At 34.2% G+C, this 26,142-nt stretch overlaps 1 protein-coding gene and 1 long non-coding RNA gene across 10 annotated transcripts in view; one reads left to right on the forward strand and one right to left on the reverse strand.

Moving 5' to 3' along the window:
* NFAT5 (nuclear factor of activated T cells 5) overlaps nucleotides 1–26,142 on the forward strand; it is a 121,950-nt gene that overhangs the window by 33,954 nt on the left and 61,854 nt on the right. For 5 of the 8 annotated variants that reach the window (XM_077888564.1, XM_077888566.1, XM_077888567.1 and 2 more), the window contains one exon: nucleotides 16,185–16,310. In XM_077888564.1, the coding sequence (XP_077744690.1) occupies nucleotides 16,185–16,310 (126 nt within the window). Of the gene's footprint in view, nucleotides 1–16,184; nucleotides 16,311–26,142 lie in introns of those variants that run through there. The other 3 variants (XM_077888572.1, XM_077888576.1, XM_077888585.1) reach the window with 1 other exon arrangement.
* On the reverse strand, nucleotides 11,635–22,959 carry LOC144308284 (uncharacterized). Of its 2 annotated transcripts, none has more exons than XR_013374800.1 (3): nucleotides 22,797–22,959; nucleotides 20,556–20,840; nucleotides 11,635–11,887 (listed from the first exon to the last, which is right to left on the reverse strand). It is a non-coding gene; the product is annotated as an uncharacterized LOC144308284 (long non-coding RNA). The 2 variants fall into 2 exon arrangements; XR_013374799.1 differs by having other exon boundaries at nucleotides 11,635–11,884; nucleotides 22,797–22,958.

A 26,142-nucleotide genomic window follows, 5' to 3' on the forward strand; every position in this document is an offset into this window, starting at 1 on the left:
ACACTGTACTGTTCAGGCTCTCCTCTGACTGTAACTTCTTGCCTGGCTTCTTTTCTTATTCTGATCCTTCTGCCTTTTATTGTTTATATAGTCTGTCAGTTATCTTATACATTGCCACAGCTTCTGTTTTCTTGCTCATTCATGCACTCATCAAATGATGCCTGTTTGTGCCAGGCACTGTGCTGTTGCTGAGAGTGAGGACTGACACAGCCACTGTCCTCAAGATGTGAATAGTCTAATAGGAAATACATGTAGATTAACTGTTCCACTGTTGTGGAACAGTGTATAATAAATTTTTTGGTAAAGGAAATTCATAGGAGGGATGCTTAGCTGGGACTAGAGAGGTCAGGAAGAGCTTTTTGGGAAGAAGTAACAGTTGAAAGAGTCTTTGGGAGGTCAGGGTTTCGGGCAGAAGCAATAGCATTTGCAAAGAAATAAAAGTAAGGGAGTGTTTGGCTAAAGAATTGAAAATCATTGTATCTTGAGAGTGTAGAGGGAAAGAGGAGAATGGGGAGGGGATAAGGTTGAAGGGTTATAAAGTAGGCACTCATTAATATTCATTCCATAAATAGTTGGTGCTCTGTGTGTTACTTTTAACCGTACTTTCACATAAGTATACATTTTCAAAAAAGATTTTATCTTTAAGTAATCTCTAAACCTAACATGAGGCTTGAATTTACGACTCCAATATCAAAAGCTGTATGCTTCACCAACTGAGCCAACCAGGCACCACAACATAAGTATTCATTTTAAAACCCTAGTTTTCACTCCTGCTGCTATGAACAATCATAACTAGGTTTTAGAGGCTGAGTCTGTGATAATTGATTACAGTTATAGACTGGTGTTATCATGGGTTTGTACTGGTTATATTACTAGATCTGACTTAGAATGTTCCAAGACTTTTTTTTTTATTGATTATTCAAGATTTTGGCCTTCTGTCTCGGATTTTAAGTTATAATCATTGTCATTAATGTGTAATCTATTCTTAATCTCTAAATGTTTAATATATGTGGCTTTATTCTAACTAGATTTTCAGGTCTTTGAGGGCATAGAATACTGTGTCTAATTTCTTTTACATCTTTGTGTTAGAGCACAAAGAGTCTATTTATATATGTCTGTATATGCAGAGTTTATATGCTTACAAGATTAACACTCATTTTTTTTAACCTTAAAGGGCTTAACTCAATGTCTTTTACATGAGGCACATACACTTTTCAAATATTTACTTAAGTAACCTGAAACATATTCAAATTTGTTGAAGGTTGTCAAGTAGAACATGGTGATATATTAGTTCTTCCTTTCTAAGCAAAGAACATACTGATATGGGTTAAAATAAAATAGCATAACTTCTTTTAGTGAGGATAGAGTAATACGGATTAGACTTAACCTCCTGCCTGAAGCATCTAAAAGAGAGAGAAAATATATGAAACACGGGTTTTCTTTATATCTAACATCAGACCGTGAAAGACAGTGACAGGAAAGGGGGGAGTGGAGGGCAAATGAGATGAGCCCTGTGAGTCCCCTGACTTACTCTGTGAAGATAGTTTCTAGGCTGTGGTGGTGCAGAAAGGGGCAATCCAGATAGAGCCCAGTGGTCTCCCTGAATTGAGGAGGTAAAGCTAGGAGTCTGGGAAAACCCAGATAGCTACAGTTCTCAGAGCAGAGTACTGGAAAGGAGGGAAATGCACATGGAATTCTGAAGATCAGGAGAGGATCTCCTTTAAGTATTCATTTGAGTAATGATCATTACATGCATGGATGAAAACTACCTAAGACTGAGGAAAAAAGTGAAAGGATTAGAAAGAAAGAACAGTGCTCAGCACTGACAGAGTGCTAGATATAATGCCCATTTGTACCAGTGAGAGTAGAAAAACCTCTTAATTCAGGGGACATTAGTGTTAAGAAAGGTCTTTAGTAGTAAAGAAAACTGAACCCTGGACTAAACATGCTCTGGTCATGCCTGACAAAGCTTAAAAAAGAAAGAACTAAAGGATCAAACTGTTTCCAGGTGGCTTAATCATATCCCCAAAGCTTAAGAATATTTATAGGAATGTAAAAACATTCAGCACACAGCAAGGTAAAGTTCTCAGAGTCTGGCTTCCAATCAGAAATCACCATGTAGGGGCAGCCCAGGTGGTTCAGCGGTTTAGTGCCTGCCTTCAGCTCAGGGCGTGATCCTGGAGACCCAGCAATGAGTCCCACATCGGGCTCCCTGCATGGAGCCTGCTTCTCCCTCTGCCTGTGTCTCTGCCTCTCTCTGTGTGTGTCTCTCATGAATAAATAACTAAAATCTTAAAAAAAAAAAAATCACCATGTACTCTAAAAGTTTATGTTATTCTATCAAAAATCACTAGTCATGGAAAGAAGCAAAAAATTGTAATGCATAGAAAAATCAGTAAGTCAAAACTGATTCAGAAATGACTAGTGGCTTCTGTTGTTTGCATTCATTGACATTTCCAGGTTATTGGCTTAACACCCACGAGGTAAAAAGAAAACCCAGTAATCCACTGCTAACCTGGGTCCCATGATCCAGAGCTGATCTGCCTTCTTTCTTCCACTTTTCAGTCTTTTTTATGTGTTCTTTTAAAAATGTATGTAAAATCTAAGATTTTTAGCTGAACTTGCAGGTATAGGGAAAACTGTGTCTACTCTATCTTTCCAATAGAGAATGTCTCTGAGACTTTTATTTTTGGAGTGAAAACAAACATTCCTTGCTGAATCAATTGGATATGCATATGGAAAACAATGAACTTTTACTTCAGACTCGTAATGCAATAAAACCAATTCCCGCTGGGTATAAATATGAAAGGTAAAGCAAAAAGACTTCTGGAAGAAAACACAGTAGAATATCTTTATGTCCTTGGGGTATGCAAGGATTTCTTAAATAGAATATAAAAATCATTAACCATAAATGAAAAAATTGATAGACTGAACTTCATTAAAATTAAGAACTTCTGTTCATTAAAGATACTATTAAGAGGGTGGAAAGGCAAGGCACATATGGGACAAGATATTTACAATATGTATATTTGACATAAGATTTGTATCTAGAATATGTAACATACTTGTGCAAATTAATATTTTTACAAAAGGGCAACCTCAGGGAGCCTGGGTGGCTTAGTCAGGAGTTTAATTCTTTTTTTTTTTTTTAATCTATTTTATTTATTTATTTTTTCAGGCTTCTGATTCTTGATTTCAGCTAAGGTCATGATCCTCAGGGTCATAGGATTGAGTTGTGTTGTGTTCAGCAAGGAGTCTGCTTGAATTTCTATCAGCCCCACCTCATTCGTGCTTGGGCTTCATCTCTCTCTCTCTCTCTCTCTCTCTCTCTCAAAAAGACCCCCCCAAAACAAAAAAGAAAAACAAGAATAACCCAATTAAAATATGAGTAAAAGACTTGGGCTTGAACAGCAAAAGAAGATAAGCATTTATAAAGTTGTTCAAAACCTTAGTTACCAAATTAAAACCAGTGTGATATCACTCCATCTCTGTGAGATGGCTTATAAAAAATTATAAAAACATTTTTATTATGACTGAATTTGTGGCATAGCCAGAACTTCATACATGGATGATGAGAATGTATTAATGCAACCTTCTGGGGAAACTAGCAGTATCTACTAAAGTTCAGTATAAATACACCTTTTGACTCAGCAGTTTTATCTCTGTATCCAAGGGAAGTACATATATGTGCATGTGAGAATATTGATGGCAGTATTTTTATAATAGGTAGAAACTATAAACAGCTCCATTGTTTAACACCAGAATAGATTAATTGTAGAATATTCAAAAGACAGAAAAATATATAGATGAACTGCTATAGCAGTGTCAATAAACTGAACAGACAATGCTGAGTGAACGAAGCTAGGCACAAAAGGATATATCCTATATGATTCTTTTATTATATAAAGTTCAAAAATGGGCAAAACTATAATCTATGGTGATAGAAGTTAGAAGATTTGTTAGTTCTTGGGCTGGTACCTGAGAAGAAGCATAAAGGATGCTTAATCAACTGGGTGGTAATTATTATGTGTGTGTGTTCACTTCTTTAAATTCTTCAATCTCAAGACATAAGTTATGTATACTTCACTGTAAGTGTATATTATGCTTTAATAAAAAGTTAAAACACTGAAAAACAATCTATTCTGAAATTAAAACCTATGAGGCAGTAATAATTAACGTGTTTTATTTATGTATACTTTACAGTCAAAGCACTTTTCACATATATCAGTACTGTGATTATAAACATAAAAGTACTTTATAAATTCTAAAGATTTTATTTATTTATTCATGAGAGACACACAGAGAGAGAAGCAGAGACACAGGCAGAGGGAGAAGCAGGCGCCATGCAGGGAACCCAATGTGGGACTCAATCCTGGGTCTCCAGGATCGCGCCCTGGGTCAAAAGTGGCTCCAAACCGCTGAGCCACCTGGGCTGCCCTGTAAATTCTAAATTGTAATGTTATCAGACACTATTTTTTAAAGATTTTATTTATTTATTTGAGAGAGAGAGCAGAAGGCAGGGGGAGGACAGAAGGAGAAGCAGACTTCCCTGGTGAGCAGGAGCCTGGCGCAGGACCAGATCCCAGGACCCCAGGACCATGACCTGAGCTTCAGGCAGGTGCTTAACCAACTGAGCTGCCAGGTATCCCTTTCAGACATAATTTATTTTTAGAACAATATTCTAGAGCTATTTCTCTACTTGTTTCTGTTTATGGACCACATCGTGGCATAAAATAATGCATAAGCTTACCCTTTCATTTGCTGTTGTAAAATGACAACTGAAAATCATTTTCAGGGCAGCCCCAGTGGCTCAGCGGTTTAGCGCCACCTTCACCCCAGGGTGTGATCATGGAGACCTGGGATTGAGTCCCACGTCCGGCTCCCTGCATGGAGCCTGCTTCTCCCTCTGCCTGTATCTCTGCCTCTCTCTCTCTCTCTCTCTCTCTCTCTCTCCTTTCTGTGTATTCTCATGAATAAATAAATAAAATCTTAAAAAAAAAGAAAATCGTTATCAGAATTAATAAAAATAATGGCTTTGTTGATCAGTAAAGTGACATTTAGTTACTACATCAAAATCAAGCTATTCTTTTTTTTTTTTGCAAGAAACAAAGTATTAAACTTTCATGTTATAATAAATGTTACTTGTATTTAGAGAATCCAGGAAGTAGATGATCTAGAAGAGGACTGTGTGCTGTCAAAATTTTACTCATTGAGAATCTTTGGGTTTTGCCCATAAGAGATAATTCTAAATAATATCTCTCAGGTTTAAAATAACAGGAACTGTGCTAATTCGCTTTATTATTGTAGGTATTGTCCAAGTCTTCATGTATCAAATATAAGTATCAAATATCTAAAATTATCTACTGTGATGTGAAATAGCAATTGTCATTTTAGTCAGGAATGACAGACAACACTCCTTTTTGATATGTAAATGTAATTGTTTCCTCTTCACAAGTTTGAAATTTAATCTGCAGAGAATGGTTCTTTTTTTTTTTTTTTTAAGATTTTTATTTATTCATTCACGAGGGACACAGAGAGAGAGAGAGAGAGAGAGAGAGAGAGGCAGAGACACAGGCAGAGGGAGAAGCAGGCCCCATGCAGGGAGCCCGACATGGGACTTGATCCCAGGGCTCCAGGATCAGGCCCTGGGCTGAAGGCAGCGCTAAACCGCTGAGCCACCCAGGGATCCCCTGGTTCAGCTCTTTGTTACTGTTCCTTTCTACTGTTTAGGGGGAGGGGGAAATGGCAAAACTCATGCCTGAACATTTGAGGCTAAATTTCATGCTTAAAAGTAATGACTCTTTGCCAGAACCATTATGGAATTCTATAAAAAATATGCATTCTGTGATCCTGCCTATTGTAAACCCTTATTCAGTAGGTCTGTGGTGGAATCCCAGGGCATCTTCATTCAGGGAAAGAAAATACATATTTCAAATGCAATTCTGATATGCATTGTTGATTACCACTTCTTAAATTAAGAGGCAGAAGTAATGAACTTGCTCGTTTATTTCCACTAATGGTAGATAAATATTTTTGATCTCTAAATAGCTTACTTCTAAAAGTTTTGAGGTTTGCATATTCTGTTTGTTGATAATCTGTGTGTGGAGAAGAGAGAAAAAAGTGAGCTTGTTGATTTATTTAGTATTGGCTTGAGGGAAGAAAAAAAATTCATGTTACATGAACAGAAAAGAACAAATTTGATAGGAAATTAGTTTTTTATATCACTGAAAATGAAGACCCTAAAATATGAAAAGTAATTTTTGTTTGTTCATTAAGAAAATGGTAGTTTAGGGATCCCTGGGTGGCTCAGTGGTTTAGCGCCTGCCTTTGGCCCAGGGCGTGATCCTGGTGTCCCGGGATCGAGTCCCACATCAGGCTCTCTGCATGGAGCCTGCTTCTCCTTCTGCCTGTGTCTCTGCGCCTCTCACTCTCTCTCTCTCTCTCTCTCTATGTCTATCATGAATAAATAAATAAAATCTTAAAAAAAAAAAAAGAAAATGGTAGTTTAGGTGATGATAGAGTGGAAGCCAGAAGATGGAATATGGGGAAATAGTTCGGAGTAGAAAATACTGCAGAAAAATGACATTAAAGTGTTAGAACATCCTGGTAGTGATAACAAGGAAAATAAGATAGATTTTGTTTGTTTTGTTTTTGCTCATTGAGATTATGAGGATGGAAACAAGATTTAATATTTTATAATTGGGTAGAATCAATCAAGATAGATGATTTGCTTATGATTCACAATATTCATTTGTTCATTCTAATTGTATACACAGGAATACTGGGAAAAGAATTTATCTTTCAGCCAGCTATTCTCCTATTCAGGATCCAGCTTCAACCAGTCTTGGCTATGCTAATAAAGTCATAACTTAATAGGAATATAATTTCTTTTCTGTAAAAAAAAAGTTATGCTGAATACTTTCACTGCTTCTACCTCTAAAATTCTATGCTTTTTTATGTGAATTTTTGGTTAATCTCATAAAACTACATTCATATCATTCTTGGCTAGCCCTCTTTTTTTTTTTTTTTAATATTTTATTTATTCATGATAGACACAAAGAGAGAGAGAAGCAGGCTCCATGCAGGGAGCCAGACGTGGGACTTGATCCCGGGAATCCAGGATCACACCCTGGGCTGAAGGCAGGAGCTAAACCGCTGAGCCACCCAGGGATTTCCCTTGGCTAGCCCTCTTTACCTTTAATCTCTTTTTTCTTTTTTTTTTTCCACACATAACATCTATGTCTTGGTACTGATTCGATTGGTTATTCATGTACTTGCAGTCTACCTCACTGGATGGTAAGCTGTTTGAAAACAGAGATACAGGTCACTTTAATGTCCGCACCTGTAAACACAAAATGGATTAATGGTGACAAAATTAGGTTTCTCTTTTAGAAAAGAAACTTCTGAACTACCTTGTAATGCAAGGTCTATCCAATTAGAAATAACACTGAAGTTAGGGGCTCCTGGGTGGCTCAGTTGGGTTGAGTGTCTGCCTTCTGCTCTGGTCCTGGGATCAAGCCCAGAATGGTCTCCCTACTCAGTGGAGAGTCTGCTTCTCCCTCTGCCCCTCCCACTGCTCATTCTGTCTCTCAAATAAATAAATAAAATCTTAAAAAAAAAAAAAGGAACACTGAAGTTAAGAACTCTTGTGTTATTGTGCCTGGCACATAATTGGCACTTCAGAACTGTGCTTAAAAAAGAAAATACTGCATTTAATACATGAATGAATGAACAAATCATTTATTTATTAACTGTCTTTTCAAGATTAAAAACAATATAGATATATATTCTACTTTTCAATGATAGATTATTATATATGTTGATGAGTGCATGGTTATTTTAGCTTAAAAAAGGAATGACTATAAAATATGTTATATAATATGGTTAATTGTCAGACAGTGGAAGAGATCTTCATTCAGTATTGGCTTGTGAACATTCAGCTAAATTTTAAGGTATGTACATTACAGTGTATGGCTCTGATAAGCACCCACTAGGCTGCAGATAATTTCTTTACGTTCCTTGGATTCTGCATCTGGATATCTCTTCTCTCTTTTCGCCTCTCTATTAATGTTTTCTTCACTCTGTTTGGGCTCTGAAACCCTGTCCTACCCACTTCCTCCACTGTCTCAATAGATACCTTCCTCACCCCACTAGGCTTCTGACACTCAGCCCTGGGTCCTGCTCATACCTTTCTTTGACTCTGTCTAAACTCCACGGTTCTTAAAGCTCTAATGAAAAAAATATTCTTATAAGATCTTTGAAATTGCAAACAAATAAATATTTTACTCAATAGTTTATGTCATAGATATGGCATTGAGGGACGCCTGGGTGGCTCAGCGGTTTAGTGCCTGCCTTCTGCCCAGGGCATGATCCTGGAGTCCCAGGATTGAGTCCTGTATCAGGCTCCCTGCATGGAGCCTGCTTCTCCCTCTGCCTCTGTCTCTGCCTCTTTCTCTCTTTCTCTCTGTGTCTCTCATGAATAAATAAATAAAATCTTTAAAAAAAAAAAGGAAAGATATGACATTGAAAGTCTCCTTCTAGGACAGACTTAAGTAATATTCAGAAAATAATACAAGTAAATTCAGAATGTTAGGTAACCAGGAAGGTTAGTCGAATAGTATATTCCATTCTATATTTCATAAATGTTTGTAAGTTAATTTGAAATAATTGTAAAATTATTTTTTATTTTTAAAATATATTTATTATTTATTGTTTTAGGTGAAAAGTAATACCTACTAGAAAAAATAAATCATGTATTATATTAAAATGGTTATGGAATTCAAATTAGTTTTCTTATTTCCCAAATTGTTACTATTTATGCTGCTCTATATTACTTAAAATATCTTAGAACACTAGATTGTTTTAGGAAAACAATAAAAAAATATACTCAGGAAGAAGTGATATGATTAAGTAAATATGTGATAGAAAACTACTAATTGACTTAGATGACAAAAATTTGTTAAAAAAGAATATCACCTACTAGTTATTCTTGGACTTCATAATCTTTTAGAAACCAAATATCCAGTAGACCTGCAGCCAGTACATTTTTCCAGTGGAGATGCCAAGTATGATGACTGTCAAGCCTGAAGTGTTTTTAACAGAATGAATGCTGTCTCTCTTGAATGCAGAACTATGTTGGCACTGTGGAGGTGCCAGGCATTTTGTTTTAGAATGTCTGACATGAAACCATAGCCTTGGGATTGACTGGCTTATTGAGACAGTTAATAGAGAGATGGAAGAGTAAAGCAATTAGTTCCCAAACCATTTGCAAGGATTTTTTGAAAGTCTTTTAACTATTTCAGGTGCTATGCTAGCTTCATATTTAGAGTGTAAAAAAATAAGTAAAACTTGATTTTTAAGTGGATTTTTCAGTATTCTAGTGTTTGCATCTGATATCAGGGAGCATTCATTATTTGAATAACTGGTGTCTGTGCTGTATTATTAGTTTACTTTTTGTTAAATTTTAAAGCATTCCCAGAACAAAGTATTATCCTTTTTTTTTAAGATTTTGTTTCTGTTTATATATTCATGAGAAACACAGAGGGGGGGAGCAGAGACACAGGCAAAGGGAGAAGCGGGCTCCATGCAGGGAGCCCAATGTGGGACTTGATCCCGGGACTCCAGGATCACGTCCGGGGCCCAAGGCAGGCGGCACAACTGCTGAGCCACCCAGGCGTCCCAGTATCATCCTTTTTACCACACATATTTCCAGTTATAGTTGCTTGTTTGACAGTTAAATAGAAACATCTTATTTCCAGAGCTTTCCTCCCATATTTTTATCATTCATCTCTGCATGCAGTTAAATCTGTAGTATTGATTGTGTATTTTTTTCTATTTCATTACCTGAAAGTAAATAAAGTCTTCAGAAAAGTCATAAAGTAAGTGGGCTGACAAGTTTGGTCTTTACTTTTTGACCCTAAATCAATTGAACATTGAATATTAGCTATCAGGTCAAAAGGGTGAGGTAAGGATACAAATTCCAACAAAAGAATGATGACTTACATAATTGTTTTTAGCAGATCATCTTATTTAAGCCTTATAGCAATTCTGTGAGGCTACACACTATCCATGCATAATCTTAATTTTTTTGTATTTATTGTTTTCTTATATATTTTAGGAAAATAACATCTGTGAGCTCACTGTCCAGCCCAACTTATTTCTGTTCCTCCTTTGTCCTGTCTCCTTTCTCCCCATCAAAGGAACCCATCGTCCTAATAAACTTTATATTTATCATTGCTTTCTTTTGTATCACATTTTTCATTTTTTACTATTGCACAGTCTTCAAATTCTTTTTTTTTTTTTAAGATTTTATTTGAGAGAGAAAGTGAGTGAGTGCATGAGCAGGGGGGAAGGGGCAGAGAGAGAGTAGGAGAAGCAGGGCCCCAATGTGGGGCTCCATCCCAGGACCCTGGGATCATGACTTGTGCCAAAGGCTGAAGCTTAACTGACGCAGCCACCCAGATGCCCCAGTCTTCAGATTCTTTATTGGTAAAACCTGCCTCCCAGGATTGTTTTGAAATTAAGTTAAAAATCTATACAGTGCCTTTGCATAGTGCCTGACCCATCCCCAAATGCTTGGTAAATGGTAGTTGTATTAATCTTATTTTGCTGAACATGCCTTTTCTCAGCTATTTCCTATATTTTATCACCCTGGACCCTTCTAGGGGAAAGTGAGAGAGTATGGGGGTTTGAAGTCTTTTTACCTTTCCTTGGGACTGAGCAACTTAAACAATGAAGCAATAGAGAATGAGGTTTGGATTATCAGTGGTTTGGGAACAGAGTTCGCAATTGAGAGGAAAAAAAATAAGCTGCACTATTAAGTTACCAATTTTTGCCTTTTCTTTCACTGCATTGTACTCTAGGATTTCTGTCTACTTTGAGTTTGACGCAGTATAGGAAAACTCCTCGTAACCACTGTTGAAGAATAAAACTACATTGACCCAGAAAATAATCAGTGACATAAATGGATCAATTAGAGTTTACTCTGAATGACCAAACAAACAAACCAGCCAGTTAGCCCATTTTTACATTGTTCACCTTCCCACCCAAATTGGGAAGTATTGGTTTGCTTTCAGTATCTGAAAATAATTTCATTACTCCATTTCTTCCTTCCCCCTAATGGCCCTAGGCTCTACAGTATGGCACCAACAGAAGATAAATTCTTGATCATCTGAGCTTGTTTCCCTTTCTGCCTAATACCCTTTTTCATATACTTATGTTAATAATTTCTGTTAACATTTATTATATCACACCTGCCCTAATTCTACTACAGGGATATTTAAGCAGTACACTTGCTTGGGATTTTGGTCAACTAAAATGCATAATGAACCAGCAAGTGAGTTGATTAAACATTACTACATAAATTATTAGCAGTGTTAATAGAAAAAATAGGTAAGACAGCAGTCACTTCAATCCTGGCTGACCAGGGAAAGAATTCCTTAGAAAACTAGAATTTTAAAGATTTCCTTAGAAAACAGTGCCTGGCTGGCTTAGTTGGTGGAGCATGTGACTCTTGATCTTGGGGTTGTGAGTTCAAGCTCCATGTTAGGTATAGAGGTTCTTTAAAATAAAGGGGGTGTGTGTGCCTGAGTGGCTCCGTTGATTGATTATCCAACTCTTTTTTTTTTTTTTTTTTTTTAAGATTTTATTTAGTTATTCATGAGAGACACAAAGAGACAGGCAGAGGGAGAGGCAGGCTCCATGCGGGGAGACAGATGTGGGACTCAGTCCCGGGTCTCCAGGATCACGCCCTGGGCTGAAGGCAGGCGCTAAACTGCTGAGCCACCCAGGGATCCCGATTATCCAACTCTTGATCTTGGTTCAGATCTTGATCTCACAGTTATGAGTTCAAGCCCCAAGTTGGGTTCTGCACTGGGCGTGGAGCCTACTTAAAATAATAAAAATAAAAATAAAATAGAAAAGTAAAATTATTTCTCAATTTAAAAAAAAAGAGAGTGCCTTTCATTACATTGTACAAGAACAATTTTTATCAGCTGTTACATTAATCCTAACTAAATTTCACTTTATTCCTCTGGGCAGATATTCCAGCCTTGCATGATCTGTTATGAATTACAACACATAATATATCCTTCTTAAGCCTATGACATTTGCAATATCTTTAAGATACTGATGTAGTAACCACCTCCCTCCAGGTTTGTTGTTTTTTTTTTTTAAGATTTTATTTATTTATTCATGATAGACACAGAGAGGCAGAGACACTGACAGAGCGGGAAGCAGGCTCCCAGCAAGGAGCCCAATGCAGGACTGGATCCCGACCCCAGGATCATGCCTTGAGCCAAAGGCAGATGCTCAACCGCTGAGCCATCCAGATGTCCCTCTTTCCAGGTTGAACCCATACTTTTTTTGGGTGCTGTTGCTTTAGTTACCTGTTTTATAAAGTCTGCATTTCTTCATCTAGGTTATGAGAACTTTTAAAGATTTTCCTCAGAATTTTACTGAATGTAGGATAACTATACCTGTTGGCATTTTCCTGGCCCTCCGATAGAAGACCCTTAAAAAGTAAATTAGTGTGCATCTTGGCCTTCATAATTTCACTTTTCATAAATAGAAGCTATATAAAGAGAGATTTTTATCCATAAGGTTTATTAGGAACAATGAGAGATGTACTTTGCTCTTGTACATTTTCATTTGTACTTGTTCTCATCCTTTTTTTTTTTCTTTTTTTAGAAAACAGCTTTACTGATATAAATTTACATATCATAAAATTCACCCATTTAAAGTGTACAGATTCAGTAGTTAGTTTATTTACAGAGTTGTGTAATCATTACCATAATCCAATTTTGGATCGTTTTACCATCCCAAAAAGAAAACTAGTGACCATTCCCTCTCCCTTTAAAAAAAAAAAATTTAGAAGTGATTTTACTTTTGTTTTCTAATGAAGTCTTTCCTTAAGAAACTGCCTTTCCATTATGGATTTCCTGGTCTCCTTCATATTCCTTGTTTATAAACCTGGAATTTCATTCCTTCCTTATCTATCTAATTGGTTTAAAAGATAACACAAGAAAAATAGATATATCTTAACATGAGGTGATTAGTACAAGCTTAGGACTTTTTTTTTTTCTTCTATTTTTCAATTTCATGGATTTTAAATTACCTACGATCTTGTTCAGAAGTTCTTTCATTGATGGGATCCCTGGATGGTGCAGCGGTTTGGCGCCTGCCTTTGGCCCAGGGCGCGATCCTGGAGACCCGGGATCGAATCCCACGTCGGGCTCCCAGTGCATGGAGCCTGCTTCTCCCTCTGCCTGTGTCTCTGCCTCTCTCTCTCTCTCTGTGACTATCACAAATAAATAAAAATGTAAAAAAAAAAAAAAGAAGTTCTTTCATTGGGCAGTAGATACTGTAAAACTGTAATTTGGATTGAATTTAGGAGTAAATTAGAATAGTATTAACAACATAATTTATATTTCTTTAATCTTTTTTTTTCCTTTAATCTTTTTAATGTCTTAAGGGAAGCAGATTTAAGAATAAGGCCAGTATATGTGATTGGGTCCTACAGTTATAGCTTGAGAAGAGTTTCTTTGAGATAATGGGTAAAAGAAAAATTTTATTTATTTTTTTATTTTTTATTTTTTATTTTTTAATTTTTTTTAAATTTTTATTTATTTATGATAGTCACAGAGAGAGAGAGAGAGAGCGGCAGAGACGCAGGCAGAGGGAGAAGCAGGCTCCATGCACCGGGAGCCCGATGTGGGATTCGATCCCTCGTCTCCAGGATCGCGCCCTGGGCCAAAGGCAGGCGCCAAACCGCTGCGCCACCCAGGGATCCCAAAAGAAAGATTTTAATGAGGATTTAAGTCTTGGATTGTTTGAAGTAGCAGAGCCAACCCAGTTATGTCTGAAATCAGAGCCTATGATGGTAATGACTATATTAACTGCTTCTTCGCTTGGGTAGATATGATAAAACTTCTGACATCTTTGATTTCCAAACGCTTGAGTCAGTTAATCAGAAAATACCTTTGATGAAGGAATGAGTCCATGCTTCCTATTCCTACACCTTCTACTTGACCTTGCATGTTAGTTTGTTTTGGGGGGGGTAGGCTGTGGGGACGGTTAAGATTTAAGTTCTATATTTAGTTACGTTCTTTTTTTTTTTTAAATACCTAAGATATTTTTATTTGTGAGTCAATACCTCTTTTGCACACTTTTTTTTTTTTTTAAGATTTTATCTATTTATTCATGAGAGACACAGAGAGAGAGAGAGAGAGAGAGAGGCAGAGACACAGGCAGAGGGAGAAGCAGGCTCCACGCAGGGAGCCCAACATGGGGCTTGATCCCGGGACTCCAGGATCAGGCCCTGGGCCCAAGGCAGATGCTCAACCACTGAGCCACCCAGGGATCCCCCTATTTAGTTACTTTCCAATGTATTTTTATTAACATTGCTTTTATACTTCTAGTATAGATTAAATTTTATATACTTTGGGAAAGGTAGAGTGTTTCAGCCCACAGGGTTTGTTTTGTTTTGATGTATTTATTTTAATAATTAAAGAAGTAGAGAAGGAGAACTAGTGAAGTGCTATTAATGATGGCCTATTACTAGGACATTTTTTTTCCTTGACATGAATGTATTTTGGTAGATCCTTTCACTTTTCATCTAAGCTATTTTTATTTTCATATTTCCTTTTGGTTTGTTTGGACAAAAGGACTTGAGTGTGCTTCTCTTATGTATAAGGAAGAAATACAATTGTTTTAAAATCAATATTAGATGTTACTGGCATTTCTGTTTTAATTAAGTTCTCCAAGTGTTAGGTAGTAGGGTTTTTCAAAAGAAAACTTTCAGTTGGTTCTGTACTATGAATGGAGATCATTTAATGATAAAACTTCTAATTTTATCTTTCCTTCAGGACACTCTTCCTTATCCCTGCCCACATTAAAATTGGTGTACCTAATTCAGACTTTAATTGGAAAGATCAATTTATGCATTCAGTAATCGGTAACTAAAAATATTGTTTTTATCAAGAATAAAATATCTTATAGTGCTACCTTTGTTTTTTTAATCTCATGCAAATAATTAATAATCTTTTTTATTTGTTGGAATGTTGAGTTTCTTGGAATACTAGGCAAGTCTCTTAAACCTTGTGTCTCACTTCTTTTGAAAATGAGCATATGATTCTAAGTGGTCTTTTGAAGTTTCTTCCAACATTGATTCTACTACCCCTACAGGATGTTTTGAGAATTATTTGTGCCCCAAACCATACATTAATAACTATAAAAGAATTTTAAATTAGTAGAGATAAATGTAATTTTATGGACAGTGATTATAAAGTACATTAAAAAGAAAAGTATTCTTTAGTCTGAGATACAAAAGTAATCATAGTTTAGTTAGGCTTTTATCCTTTCTGATTTAAGAGTATCCTATACTTGTGACTTTCTAGAGTTTGGAGTTAGCTCAGAATAAAAGAACAATATTTCCTTGAGCTATGACTAGCACTCCTTGTTTAGCTTTTTTGGGAGGGGAAAAATACATTATGATAATGAATTAAAATATTCACTAAAAGGTGTTGGTTAGAAGAGCAGGGCTAGACTAATGGTTTCATTGGAGAAGCCAAATAAACCTGATAAGATATAGTAAATTGCACTCATTATTACAAAGGAAGATATTGGACCATTTTGTTATTTGACATTTCTTACATTTTTTCTAATTTTATCCAGTTCTAAAATTTAGTAACTTTAGAGACCATCTTAAATATAAAGGATAAAGCCAAGAAGAAAAGAGGGGACAAAATTAATGGAAAATTCATTCTTCAGTTCAGTAAAATTGCATAATAAAAGAAAAATATTTGCTAATAATTCATTACCACAGTAATTATATGGAGTTTTTGTGTGAGTGTGTGCATAATATAGTTCTCCTCCTACGTGAAAGTACTTATTAATTTCATGCTCATATATTAGGTTATTGACTTATATTCTTTTAAAACTTTTTTCTTAAAATATAAAAATAAAAAAAAATAAAAACCTTTTTCTTGAGCAGCCCGGGTGGCTCAGTGGTTTAGCGCTGCCTTCAGCCCAGGGTCTGATCCTGGAGACCTGGGATCTAGTCCCTCGTCAGGCTCCCTGCATAGAAACTGCTTCTCCCTTTGCCTGTCTCTCTCTCTCATGAATAAATAAATAACATCTTTAAAATTAAAAAATAAAATAAAAATTTTTTCTTCTTTCTCCAACAGAATCTGTCTATGATCTTCTCCCAAAGGAGTTACAGTTACCTCCATCTAGAGAAACATCTGTAGCATCAATGAGTCAGACAAGTGGTGGTGAGGCAGGCTCGCCTCCTCCAGCTGTAGTTGCTGCTGGTATGCATTTCATTTTACTTTATTAAAGAAAACTAGTGTATTATCTGGCCAACATGAACAGTGCTGGCAAAGTTCATATCAAAAAGAGTGTGATTTGAGGGTTTGTTTTAGAAGGTTTAAAAATACTTTTAACCTTAAAATATTTCAATATACATTTCTTGATACAATTCTTATTTCTTAAAATTTCATATTGGCACATGTGTCAGTGCCATTTCTTTTCTAGGAGCTTACCTTCAGCTATGGAAACAACAAGCTCTTTTATTGACTACACATAAAAAAATTACATGCCAAGCTATGAATAGAAAATTAGCATTTGAATCTCAATTTAAAAATTCTTTTTAAAAATTTGCTGAAAGAGAAAAATACTGTATTTTGTATAATCTGAAAAAAGACTCAAGCACTCAAGTCTCTTTTCCGTTTATAGAATGTTACTGTAACTTTTTCCCTATATTTGAAAACGTCACTTCAGACTTGTTTTAAATTCAGTTGAAAGTAATGGAAGATTTGAATGTATTATTTATATAAGGCCATTTTGTAATGTCAATTAAATATAGAAAATAATGTTTTAAATGTATCAAGTTTATTTTTATTCAGCTCTCAAATCATACACTTTATATAAAATTGGTTCCATTTTTTAATGAACCAGAATAAAGGATTGATGGACAAGCCAATAGAAAAAAACCTTGATTATTGATAAATTAATGAGTGCTTTTAATAATATTAGATTGCCCAACTGTATTTCTTTTTTTAGTTGGGTTTTATAGACTGCTAAGTGTGTTTGGTTTAAAAAAAAAAAAGGGGAAAAAAAAAAGGGAAAAATTATATATATATATGTGTGTGTGACACACACACAGACTCTGAAATTTTATCCTTCTAAGTAGAGGTTTCTTATCCAATGATACCTCTCATCTTTTAAGTGGTACTTAAAATCCATCACAGCACTGTTTTCAGTAAATTCATTTCATTTCTAAAAGAACAGTGAAGCGGAAGGTTATGGTTTAAATAAGGATTTGGTACTGTAATAGAACTTGATATATTTTTCTTGTATGCATTAACCAGTGTACCATTAACCTTGTGTACAAATCTTTTCCCTAAGCTATATACTGCAGTGCGCAGCCTTCCTGGTTGAGGGCAGGAAAACTTAAACATAGCAAAGAAACTTATCAGCCCTGCTCACTGTTCATGTGTTGCCAGACATTTTCTAACAGATTCTGTGGATTTAATTGTGAACTTTTTAGTTATCCAATTGGTAAGATGACCTGGTTTTACTTTATATCCACTGGATTCTAAAATGTCCTTGATTATTTTTTCTGGAATTTAAAATTTTACATATTGCTTAAAAATTGTATCAGATGATAAAATATTTTTGAAAAAAAATTGTAATGAAATATTTCACTTTAAATCCACAAGTAGAAATTGACTAACTGATTTCTTTTGTATCTTTTGAGATTATTTTTTATAGACTTGTTGAATCTATATAGAACTAAAAGTCTGTTTCTTCTGTGCTTTTTAACATCTGTTGACAGTAGATCCAGTTCCTTTTAAAAGCTGAAAAAATGTCAGGTTTGGAAAAGAACACTTCCTTTTAAATAATACCAAAGTCAATTACAAGTTTTTATATATAGGTATTAAAAGTTCTTGAATTTGAGTCCCTCATAAAATGTTGATCCTCCCTCCTTCCCCCTATATAGTTGAGAAAATCTTCTCTAGATAAATTAGATTGAAAGACATGAGTTGAAAAATCATGAAAATAAGAGTTAACCAAAGGAAATATTCTGAAGTAATAAATTCTTATTAGAGGGAGAAGTTATTGATATTGTAAAGAAGGTGAAAAGAGAATGAGGAGATAACATGGACTGTTTTCTTATATTCACATACAGAAAGTTTCTATGGTCTAAAACCAAGTCATTTGTAATTGTTTTTTACATAAATTTACTTTTAGTAACCAATATAATCTTATTCAAGGATTCTGTCTTATTGGTAGAATAATCTTAGTTACATAACATTATAGGTAAGAGAGTTTAAATTACAGAATAATTGTAGGGAAATCAGTTAGTATATGTCATTATGGAGTTGCTTTTTTATTTGACATGAATATCTTTAGTGACATAACTGTCAAAGAGAAAGATTTGGAGTAGATTACCAGTTTACTCAGTGTTTCCTGGCCAAAAGATTTGATGTCTAAGGAAAGACACATTAATTTAGACTTCTTTGAGTTTTATTTTTAATTTGCTGTTTAAATATGAAATGCATAAAAATGATGATTCTTGATGTAGTTAATTCTTCAGAGTTTTGAAGGAGCCGGATTGGCTGCTATCAGGTATGAGGGCCTGGTGGGAACAGACTTCTAGTTCTGCTATAAAGGTTTGTGTTTCACAAGTTCTAAATCAATTTAAATTTTGAAATTAAGAGGCTGGGCATATAGGTATTCATGTACATTCTTTATTACTTAATTATTGAAAATGTGTTTCTCAGATTCGCCAATCTAGATTTTTTTCCCTTTACTTATTATTGAGGGAATGAGTAAACATAATGCTGCTAATCCACAATCCAGAATATTGGGTAAAAGAGTATCTCTCAAACCTTCTCTGCCTCTACACTATTCACACTTTCATTCCCATCAGTAACATCTTTTTATTGGGTAAGTTCCAGGGCTGAGGCTGGGAGAAAAAGGGCTTACTTCTACACAACTCCTCCTCTCTCCATGTGTCAAGTGTCAAAATCTGGGAATCTAGCTGAGAATCAACAGTCTGAAATTTGTACTCCTCATTTTTTAGTATCGTGCTGCCAAAGCAAGCACTGTACTCCTCACTTTTGTAAAATCTCTGCTTTTGTCCCATTAGAAAGGTAATTAAGAGTTTGAGGGTTAAGAAAGAGGTAGTAAGTTTGAGGTTCAATATGTGAATAAGTTGTAGAAATACAGATTTTCTGAACAGTATTGTAGGTTCTCAGCAGTTAAGACAGGGGCCGTTTTCCTGACACAAAATAGTCATCCAGATGAATTAATAGCATTTTCGGCAAGATAAGGAGTTGCTCAAGAAATGCAAACTGTGGGGCAGCCCTGGTGGTTCAGCGGTTTAGTGCCGCCTTCGGCCCAGGGCATGATCCTGGAGACCCGGGATCGAGTCCCACGTCGGGCTCCCTGCATGGAGCCTGCTTCTCCCTCTGCCTGTGTCTCTGCCTCTGTCTCTCTCACAAATAAATAAATAAAATATTTTTTAAAAATAAAATAAAAATAGAAAACTGTGAAAGAATTATTTTTGTTTGTTTTTGTGGGGGTGGAATCCTGTACTATAGGTTTTAAAGAACTAAAATGCAGGTATTATTTAGAACTAAAACAGTTGTACCAGACTGTGGGGAGTTTTTGCAAAGACTTATGGCAGCCATTTTTCTTAAATAACAGCTTTATTGGTAAATAACTCCTATATCAATCAAGTATTTTTTAATCTCTTCATATGTTTAGTTTTTAATTCTTAGATTTACTTAATTTAATTAAAATAGGAAGTTTTCCATTAGAAGTGAACAGTACACTTAATCCTCATTTTAAAAAGTCAGTTTATTTTCTTATTCCATTCTAAACTCTTTGTCTTCATATGGGATATGGCATTATGTTGTTAGTTTATATCAAAATATGACTTTGCTAAAGTAACTATTTCATTTTCTTTAAAATTTTTATTCTAATTCTTGAGGTAAACAATGAATTAAACCATAAGTTTTATAATTCAGCCAGAGAATCTTAAGAATAACTAGTGATTCTTTGTTATTTGTTTTCATAAAATTATTAATTTACTTTCAATAATTATATATTAATACTTTTTAAATAAATAATACAGTTTCAGGATACTAATACTTTGTAGCACTTTTTAATTTGTATAGGTGTACACACAGATTAAGCATGTGTAATAGAAATACCTGTTGAATATCTCCACTAGTTAGGTCATCAGAGGTTTTTAAAGGTTGTAATTTTAGTTAATGACTTTATATAAGGTGATCTATATAATATGCTTTTTTGTTAGAAGGAAGAGACTTATTAAATAGTGCTTTGAATTTTACAAATGCTACAGCAGTTAATAATCGCCAAGTACTTAACAGATACCTTCTATACTGAAATAGCATAATTGAGTGCTATTTATATTAGAGGAGAGGATGCTAGAGAGCTAAATTAATGTCCTATAATCAAAGAGCAGCTATACTTTAATTTTAGATATCTTAATCATCTAATAAAATAGGAATTTCTAAACATACATAACAGCGATACAAAATAGGAGTTGAAGAAAATGTAAGTTGCCATTTTTAGTTCCTACTATAGGAATTGTGCTAGGCAATTTGCATATCATCATATTTCAGTCCTAGGTACAAGATACTTCTCTTCTTTCCCGATGAGGTCTCAGTTCTTTTCTTCTTGCCATTTTACTTCAGGGAATTGTGTGCCTCTATTTTACTTAGATAACTGCAGTTCCTGGACTAAGCAGCGTGTAGGATATTGAGTTGTAAAAGCCATACGCCCCTTATTTCTGCAAGTTTCAGGATCTACAAATGAGAATATGATTTCTAGAAGAATATTAAGTTTTAATAACAGTGATTCACAGCAACAGAATTATGCATTTGATTGAATTTATTGTAACTTACTTACAGTTATGTAATTTGTATTTTCTTCAGCTGAATAAATTTTGAGGAGCAAATTTGCCTTTGATTGCTGTCCTAAGTTAACTTGGTAAACATATTTCAGAATTTTGGCCATTTATGTAGTATACTATTCCAAAAATTTATACCCAAAGCTCATTAGCAGGAATGGTGATTCACCTATATATTGATGTTGTGAGCTAAAATGTTATTTGATCTTGGTTATTCTATATGGCCATTTCAACTTTTTCTAGAAAGTTAGAGCACTTCCAGAAGGAAATCAGATCTTAGTTACAAATATGTTGCAAGTAGGTGTAAAAACTCTATTCCTCATTGTCTTTTAACTGAAATTATATTGTAAATCTAAAGTATACATTTCTATATTTCTATATGTATAAATGTATACATTTAGATTTATGTTAACATCTGCATTACTAAAATGAAAAGCATAAGCAAACTTGGGACATAATGGTGAATTCAGAAACAAGAATTCTGGAGGCTATCTGTTTTATAAATTTTCATTGACAAAAAGTACATATAGCCTGTTGATTTATCCTTTTAATGCTTATCTTTACCTCTTGATAATTTTTAGCAACAACTCTATAAATACTGTGATTTATTCTGTTTCTGATAGAAAAAGCATATTTTTATATTACCTGAGTGTGTAGAGTAGCATTTTTTTATTTTTATTTTTTTTAGAGTAGCATTTTAAAACTGCTCAATGATTTCAACCTTCAATAGACAAAATACATGCAAAAAATAGGCAGATCTATTTTAATGTATTTTATACAATTTAATATTAATAAGTTAATAGAAGTGGGCTTACTTTCTTACATCATCAATAAGATTGATAATATCATAAGTAAAAGGTGTCACCATGCCAATTGCCGTAAGTAATTGTTTTATAACAGTTGTATATATAATATCAATAAAGTTGTATAAATAGTACTCCAGCTGGGCAGGAGTAAGGAGAATGGATTAGGGTAGGGCACAACAAAAGATTTCAGCTGTTTCTGTTAATTATTTTCTCTTAAAAATAAAATCATGTAGTATTTGTTAAAATATGAGCAGAGGAAACAGTATTAGTTTTGAATATTTCATGATTTAAAAAACACCATGTAGTAGATGATTAAAATAAGTCAAAATATTCAGTGAACTATGCTGTTAAAAAGTAATAAAGGTATGAGATATGTTAGATCCTTGATTATTTTTGGCGTGAGAGTACATTACCTTTTTATCAATAAATGCAAGTAGATATCCATCCAGTGGTATTTATTTAGCCCACTGAGCTAAAATTCATTTCCTGCGTCATCCCTTCATGAAAAGTTGTTATTGTCAATTAAATTAAATAGAAAATAACTGAGAAAGCACCTCAAAGTGCCAGGCCTGTACAGGCATAATCTAGATAATAACACGCACACACACACACACACACACACACGTTATAGTTTTACTTCTATTTATTTATTTCTCCCACACATGAAAAATAATAAAATTAATACGGGTTTTGGAATCATTAGGATCTAATTTGCATCTTATTGCTATCATATCATTTCTATCATACAGACATAATTTTGTAGAAGTTAAAAAATTTGTAATATTGCCCCTATCACTACACAGTTAATACCAGCTTCTTATGGTTATTACAAAGATAAATATGTAAAACACTTAACATTACCAGAGAATTAATGATCATTCAGTAAACATTGACTTTCCTCCTACGTTTCTCCTTTCATTTGTAAAGTTTTTTTTTTTTTTTTTTCATTTGTAAAGTTTAAACAAATAGATCTTAATCTTATAAAAATAAGTTTTTAACCTTATTTTGCTTCTTTCTTTCCATTCTCACCCAGTCTCTTTTTATACCTTATTTTGAAATTTTGCCTGTTAGTCGAGATAGAGCCACTCATGGGCCATGGTATTTACATTCTGACTTATTCTTTCATGTTGACACTCTCTCAATATGAACCCTTGTATATAAAAGAGACATTGATAGAAGATGATGAGTCATAGGGAGAACAGACATTTCTCAAAGGGAGATTCTAAAAGGTGACTATTAGGGATTCTAGTTCCTAGAATTCTCTTCCCACCTTTTTTTAAATGAACTGATACATTTGTGTGATCAGCTGTCAGAATTTCTAATAGAACAATGTATAATTTACCTTATGTTTTTTGCATAGACACTTTTGCTTGTGGATCTAATATCCACTCTAACCCAGACCCAGGTGTAAAACCTGATTAATTAAATTACAGATTTTAACAATATAAATACTTTCTTCCCCCTTTTTGGTCTCCTCTAAAAAAAAGAAAAAAAAATGAAGACATTGGACTTAGAGTTGGCAGGAGTACCTTTATTATTTAATCTAAATATGTTAAAGTGTATTATGTGATAATGCATCGAGGTGACCTTCAAATAGCATCCTTCAGAACTGTTTTTCTCTAATTCTTACCTAAATTAATATAGTGACAATCTCTGTTTTTGTCTTCACATAATATTCCCTTTCAAATAGTAAAATAGTTGAATAGTTGTTTGGTTTTTTTTTTTTTTTTTTAGCCTGTACTTCTTGGGGTCTTTGACAGTGTAATAAATATAGTATCAGCTAGTATAATTATTCCCTTTTAGTTTAATCTTTTTGAGGTAAAGGATTCTTTTTAGGCTTTAGTCTCTTCACTCAGTATTGACCAGTGATGTTATCCAGTAGTACTTAAATCACCGGATGGTAAAAAAGCATCTTTCTTTTCCAACAGGAAAGGATTTAAAACCAAATTGCATAATATATACCTAGTATGTATTTTACACTGTGCTTAGATATTTAGGGTTGAATGGGACAGAAGATATGTTTAAACATTGCTATAAATGTCAGGACACTTAACAAATTTTGTAAGCATTTTATTTTTCAGGAAACATTCTTTAATGAATACTCTGTGAATAGGGGCACCTGGGTGGCTCAGTCGGTTAAGCATCTGACTCTTGATTCAGCTCAGGTCATAATCCTCAAGAGTTGTGAGATTGAGCCCCATATTGGGCTCTGCGCTGCGTGTGGAGCCTGCCCTTAAGGTTTTCTCTTTCTCCCTCTCCTCCTTCCTGCATTCTGACAAGGTAAAAAATAATTATTTTAGGAGAATTTAGATTAAAAATGGGAGAATAATTATTGTGTAGTATTAGAACTCTGATTGGCAATTTGATGGACTGGGGAAGAAAAAGATGGCTTCCAATAAATCAGTAACCTTTCAGCTTCAGCAACAGTGCTAATTATTTTTTAAAATAGAGCCTCTAGATCAAACGTTTTATGTACAATAGCATATCTAATTTAAAAGTGAAAATTGCTACTTTTTTGAGGAGTATGAGGAAGTAGGCCTGAGAAATGAAAAGATTCTTTTGCTGCTAAAATACAGGTATTTCTTACTTCTTGAGTGTTTTGGTTTCCCTTTTACTTCAAGGGAATTTGGGTAAAAGTACAGCCTAAAAAACACCTGAGAGAGACCATTCTGGCTTATGGATTAGATTGCATTAGTAAACAGGAGAACAAATTGGTGAATATGAGTTAACAAAAAGTTTGGATAAGAAATTTTTCCACATGCATTTATTTGGATGTTGATAATTTAATTTTTTAAAGTTTGTTTTCAAACATTGCTTATTGTGGCATGTTAACTTATGTGGGTGGGGAAAGTACAAATGGAAATTGAAATTGTTAAACGTGTAAATTAAATGATCAATCCTACAATTTTTTTTTTATTTTTTTATTTTTTGTTGTTCTTGGTAAAGTAATCTGGATTGCTTATTTTATATGCTGGGATGCTAGTTGTTTTTTCTATTAATACACTTAACTTGCATTCTAGCTTCGCCATTCAGAGACAGGCATCGTGTGGTGGGTTGTGTGACAGTGTCTGTCAATAGTGAAGACAAATAGTGCCAGAGACACTTAACCCATCCAATCTCACCCAGGGTATAGGTCGGTCTCGTTTTCAGACTTGTTCATAAGTCTTTTTTTTCTTTCTTTCTTTCTTCCTTCCTTCCTTTCTTTTTTTGTTTCTAAATAGTGGATTGATACTGATTGAAACTAAAAACTTTTTGTAAAGTTTTAAACTTTACATTAATACTATGAGAAGAAGAAGAAGAAAAGTAGAAAATGAAGGTTGGCATGTAAGGTGTTGACAAAGCAGGTTTGCAGCCACTTTGTGTGTTCTAGATTTTTCAATCCCTTAGCAACATGAATGTTGGCCTTACAATTTTTTTCTCTCAATATCTTTCTTCTTTGATCTAAAATGATGTCCTTGTATCTGGTGACTTTTATCAGGCAAGATGTTTAGATTTGAAGTCATTGTTACCAGAAAGAAAATGAAATGCTTTAAAAGGATAACTGAGGTTGAACAATAAGTGTTTTAGAATGGAAATGTTTCCAAATACCTGGATTGGTTTTTAAGATTATTTTCTGAACAGTCAATGGTTTACTCCTTCTCCGTTCCACTATTGGTTCACTTAAGCACACCTGCAAAATTTTATGGCTTTGTTTTAATGACTTTGTTAGGAAGCTTAAATGATTTTGCACTGATGTTGAAAGTTTTAAAATATATGTGCTTATTTAAATGCTAGAAATCACAATTTTATCATAGAAGCTCAGTTAAATGCTATTTTGCCACACATTTTAAATTAGTGATAGGTTTTTGTTTCTTTTAGGGACTTAAAGAATGTTTTAAATTCAAATAATAATACTTAATAATACTTAGAAATTCTAGGATATCCATGTAGGCAATATCTGCCACTCTATCACCACTACTTTGAATATTTATAGTGAACTTTAATGATTCCATCAGTTCTTAAAAGAATATAATATACAACTTATGTTCGCTATCATTACTGGCAGTCTAGTAATTGGCTACTGCTAATAATAGAATTGTTAGGCTTAGACATAGAACACTATAAATATGATACTTCCTTTCACTTACATATTTTAGAATTAATCTATTCTTTTGAAATTATAAGTCTTCATTAGTAAATGTAGAAATGGTTTTCCCTTTGGTTCGCCATGCTCTCTAGTCACAAAAGTGTTACGGAAAAATAGAATTCCTTTAGGTTCAAAGATAATTTTTTCATAAAAGAAAAAAATGAAAAATTTATTCATGTGTTACTTATGTAAGAGAATTTTAAGAAAATTTTAAGAAAAATTTAAAACTTTACAGAGCATTGGTATGGGATTTAAAAGAACAAATT

Source organism: Canis aureus, chromosome 3 (genome assembly GCF_053574225.1).
Source record: "Canis aureus isolate CA01 chromosome 3, VMU_Caureus_v.1.0, whole genome shotgun sequence".
Lineage (NCBI taxonomy): Eukaryota > Metazoa > Chordata > Mammalia > Carnivora > Canidae > Canis > Canis aureus.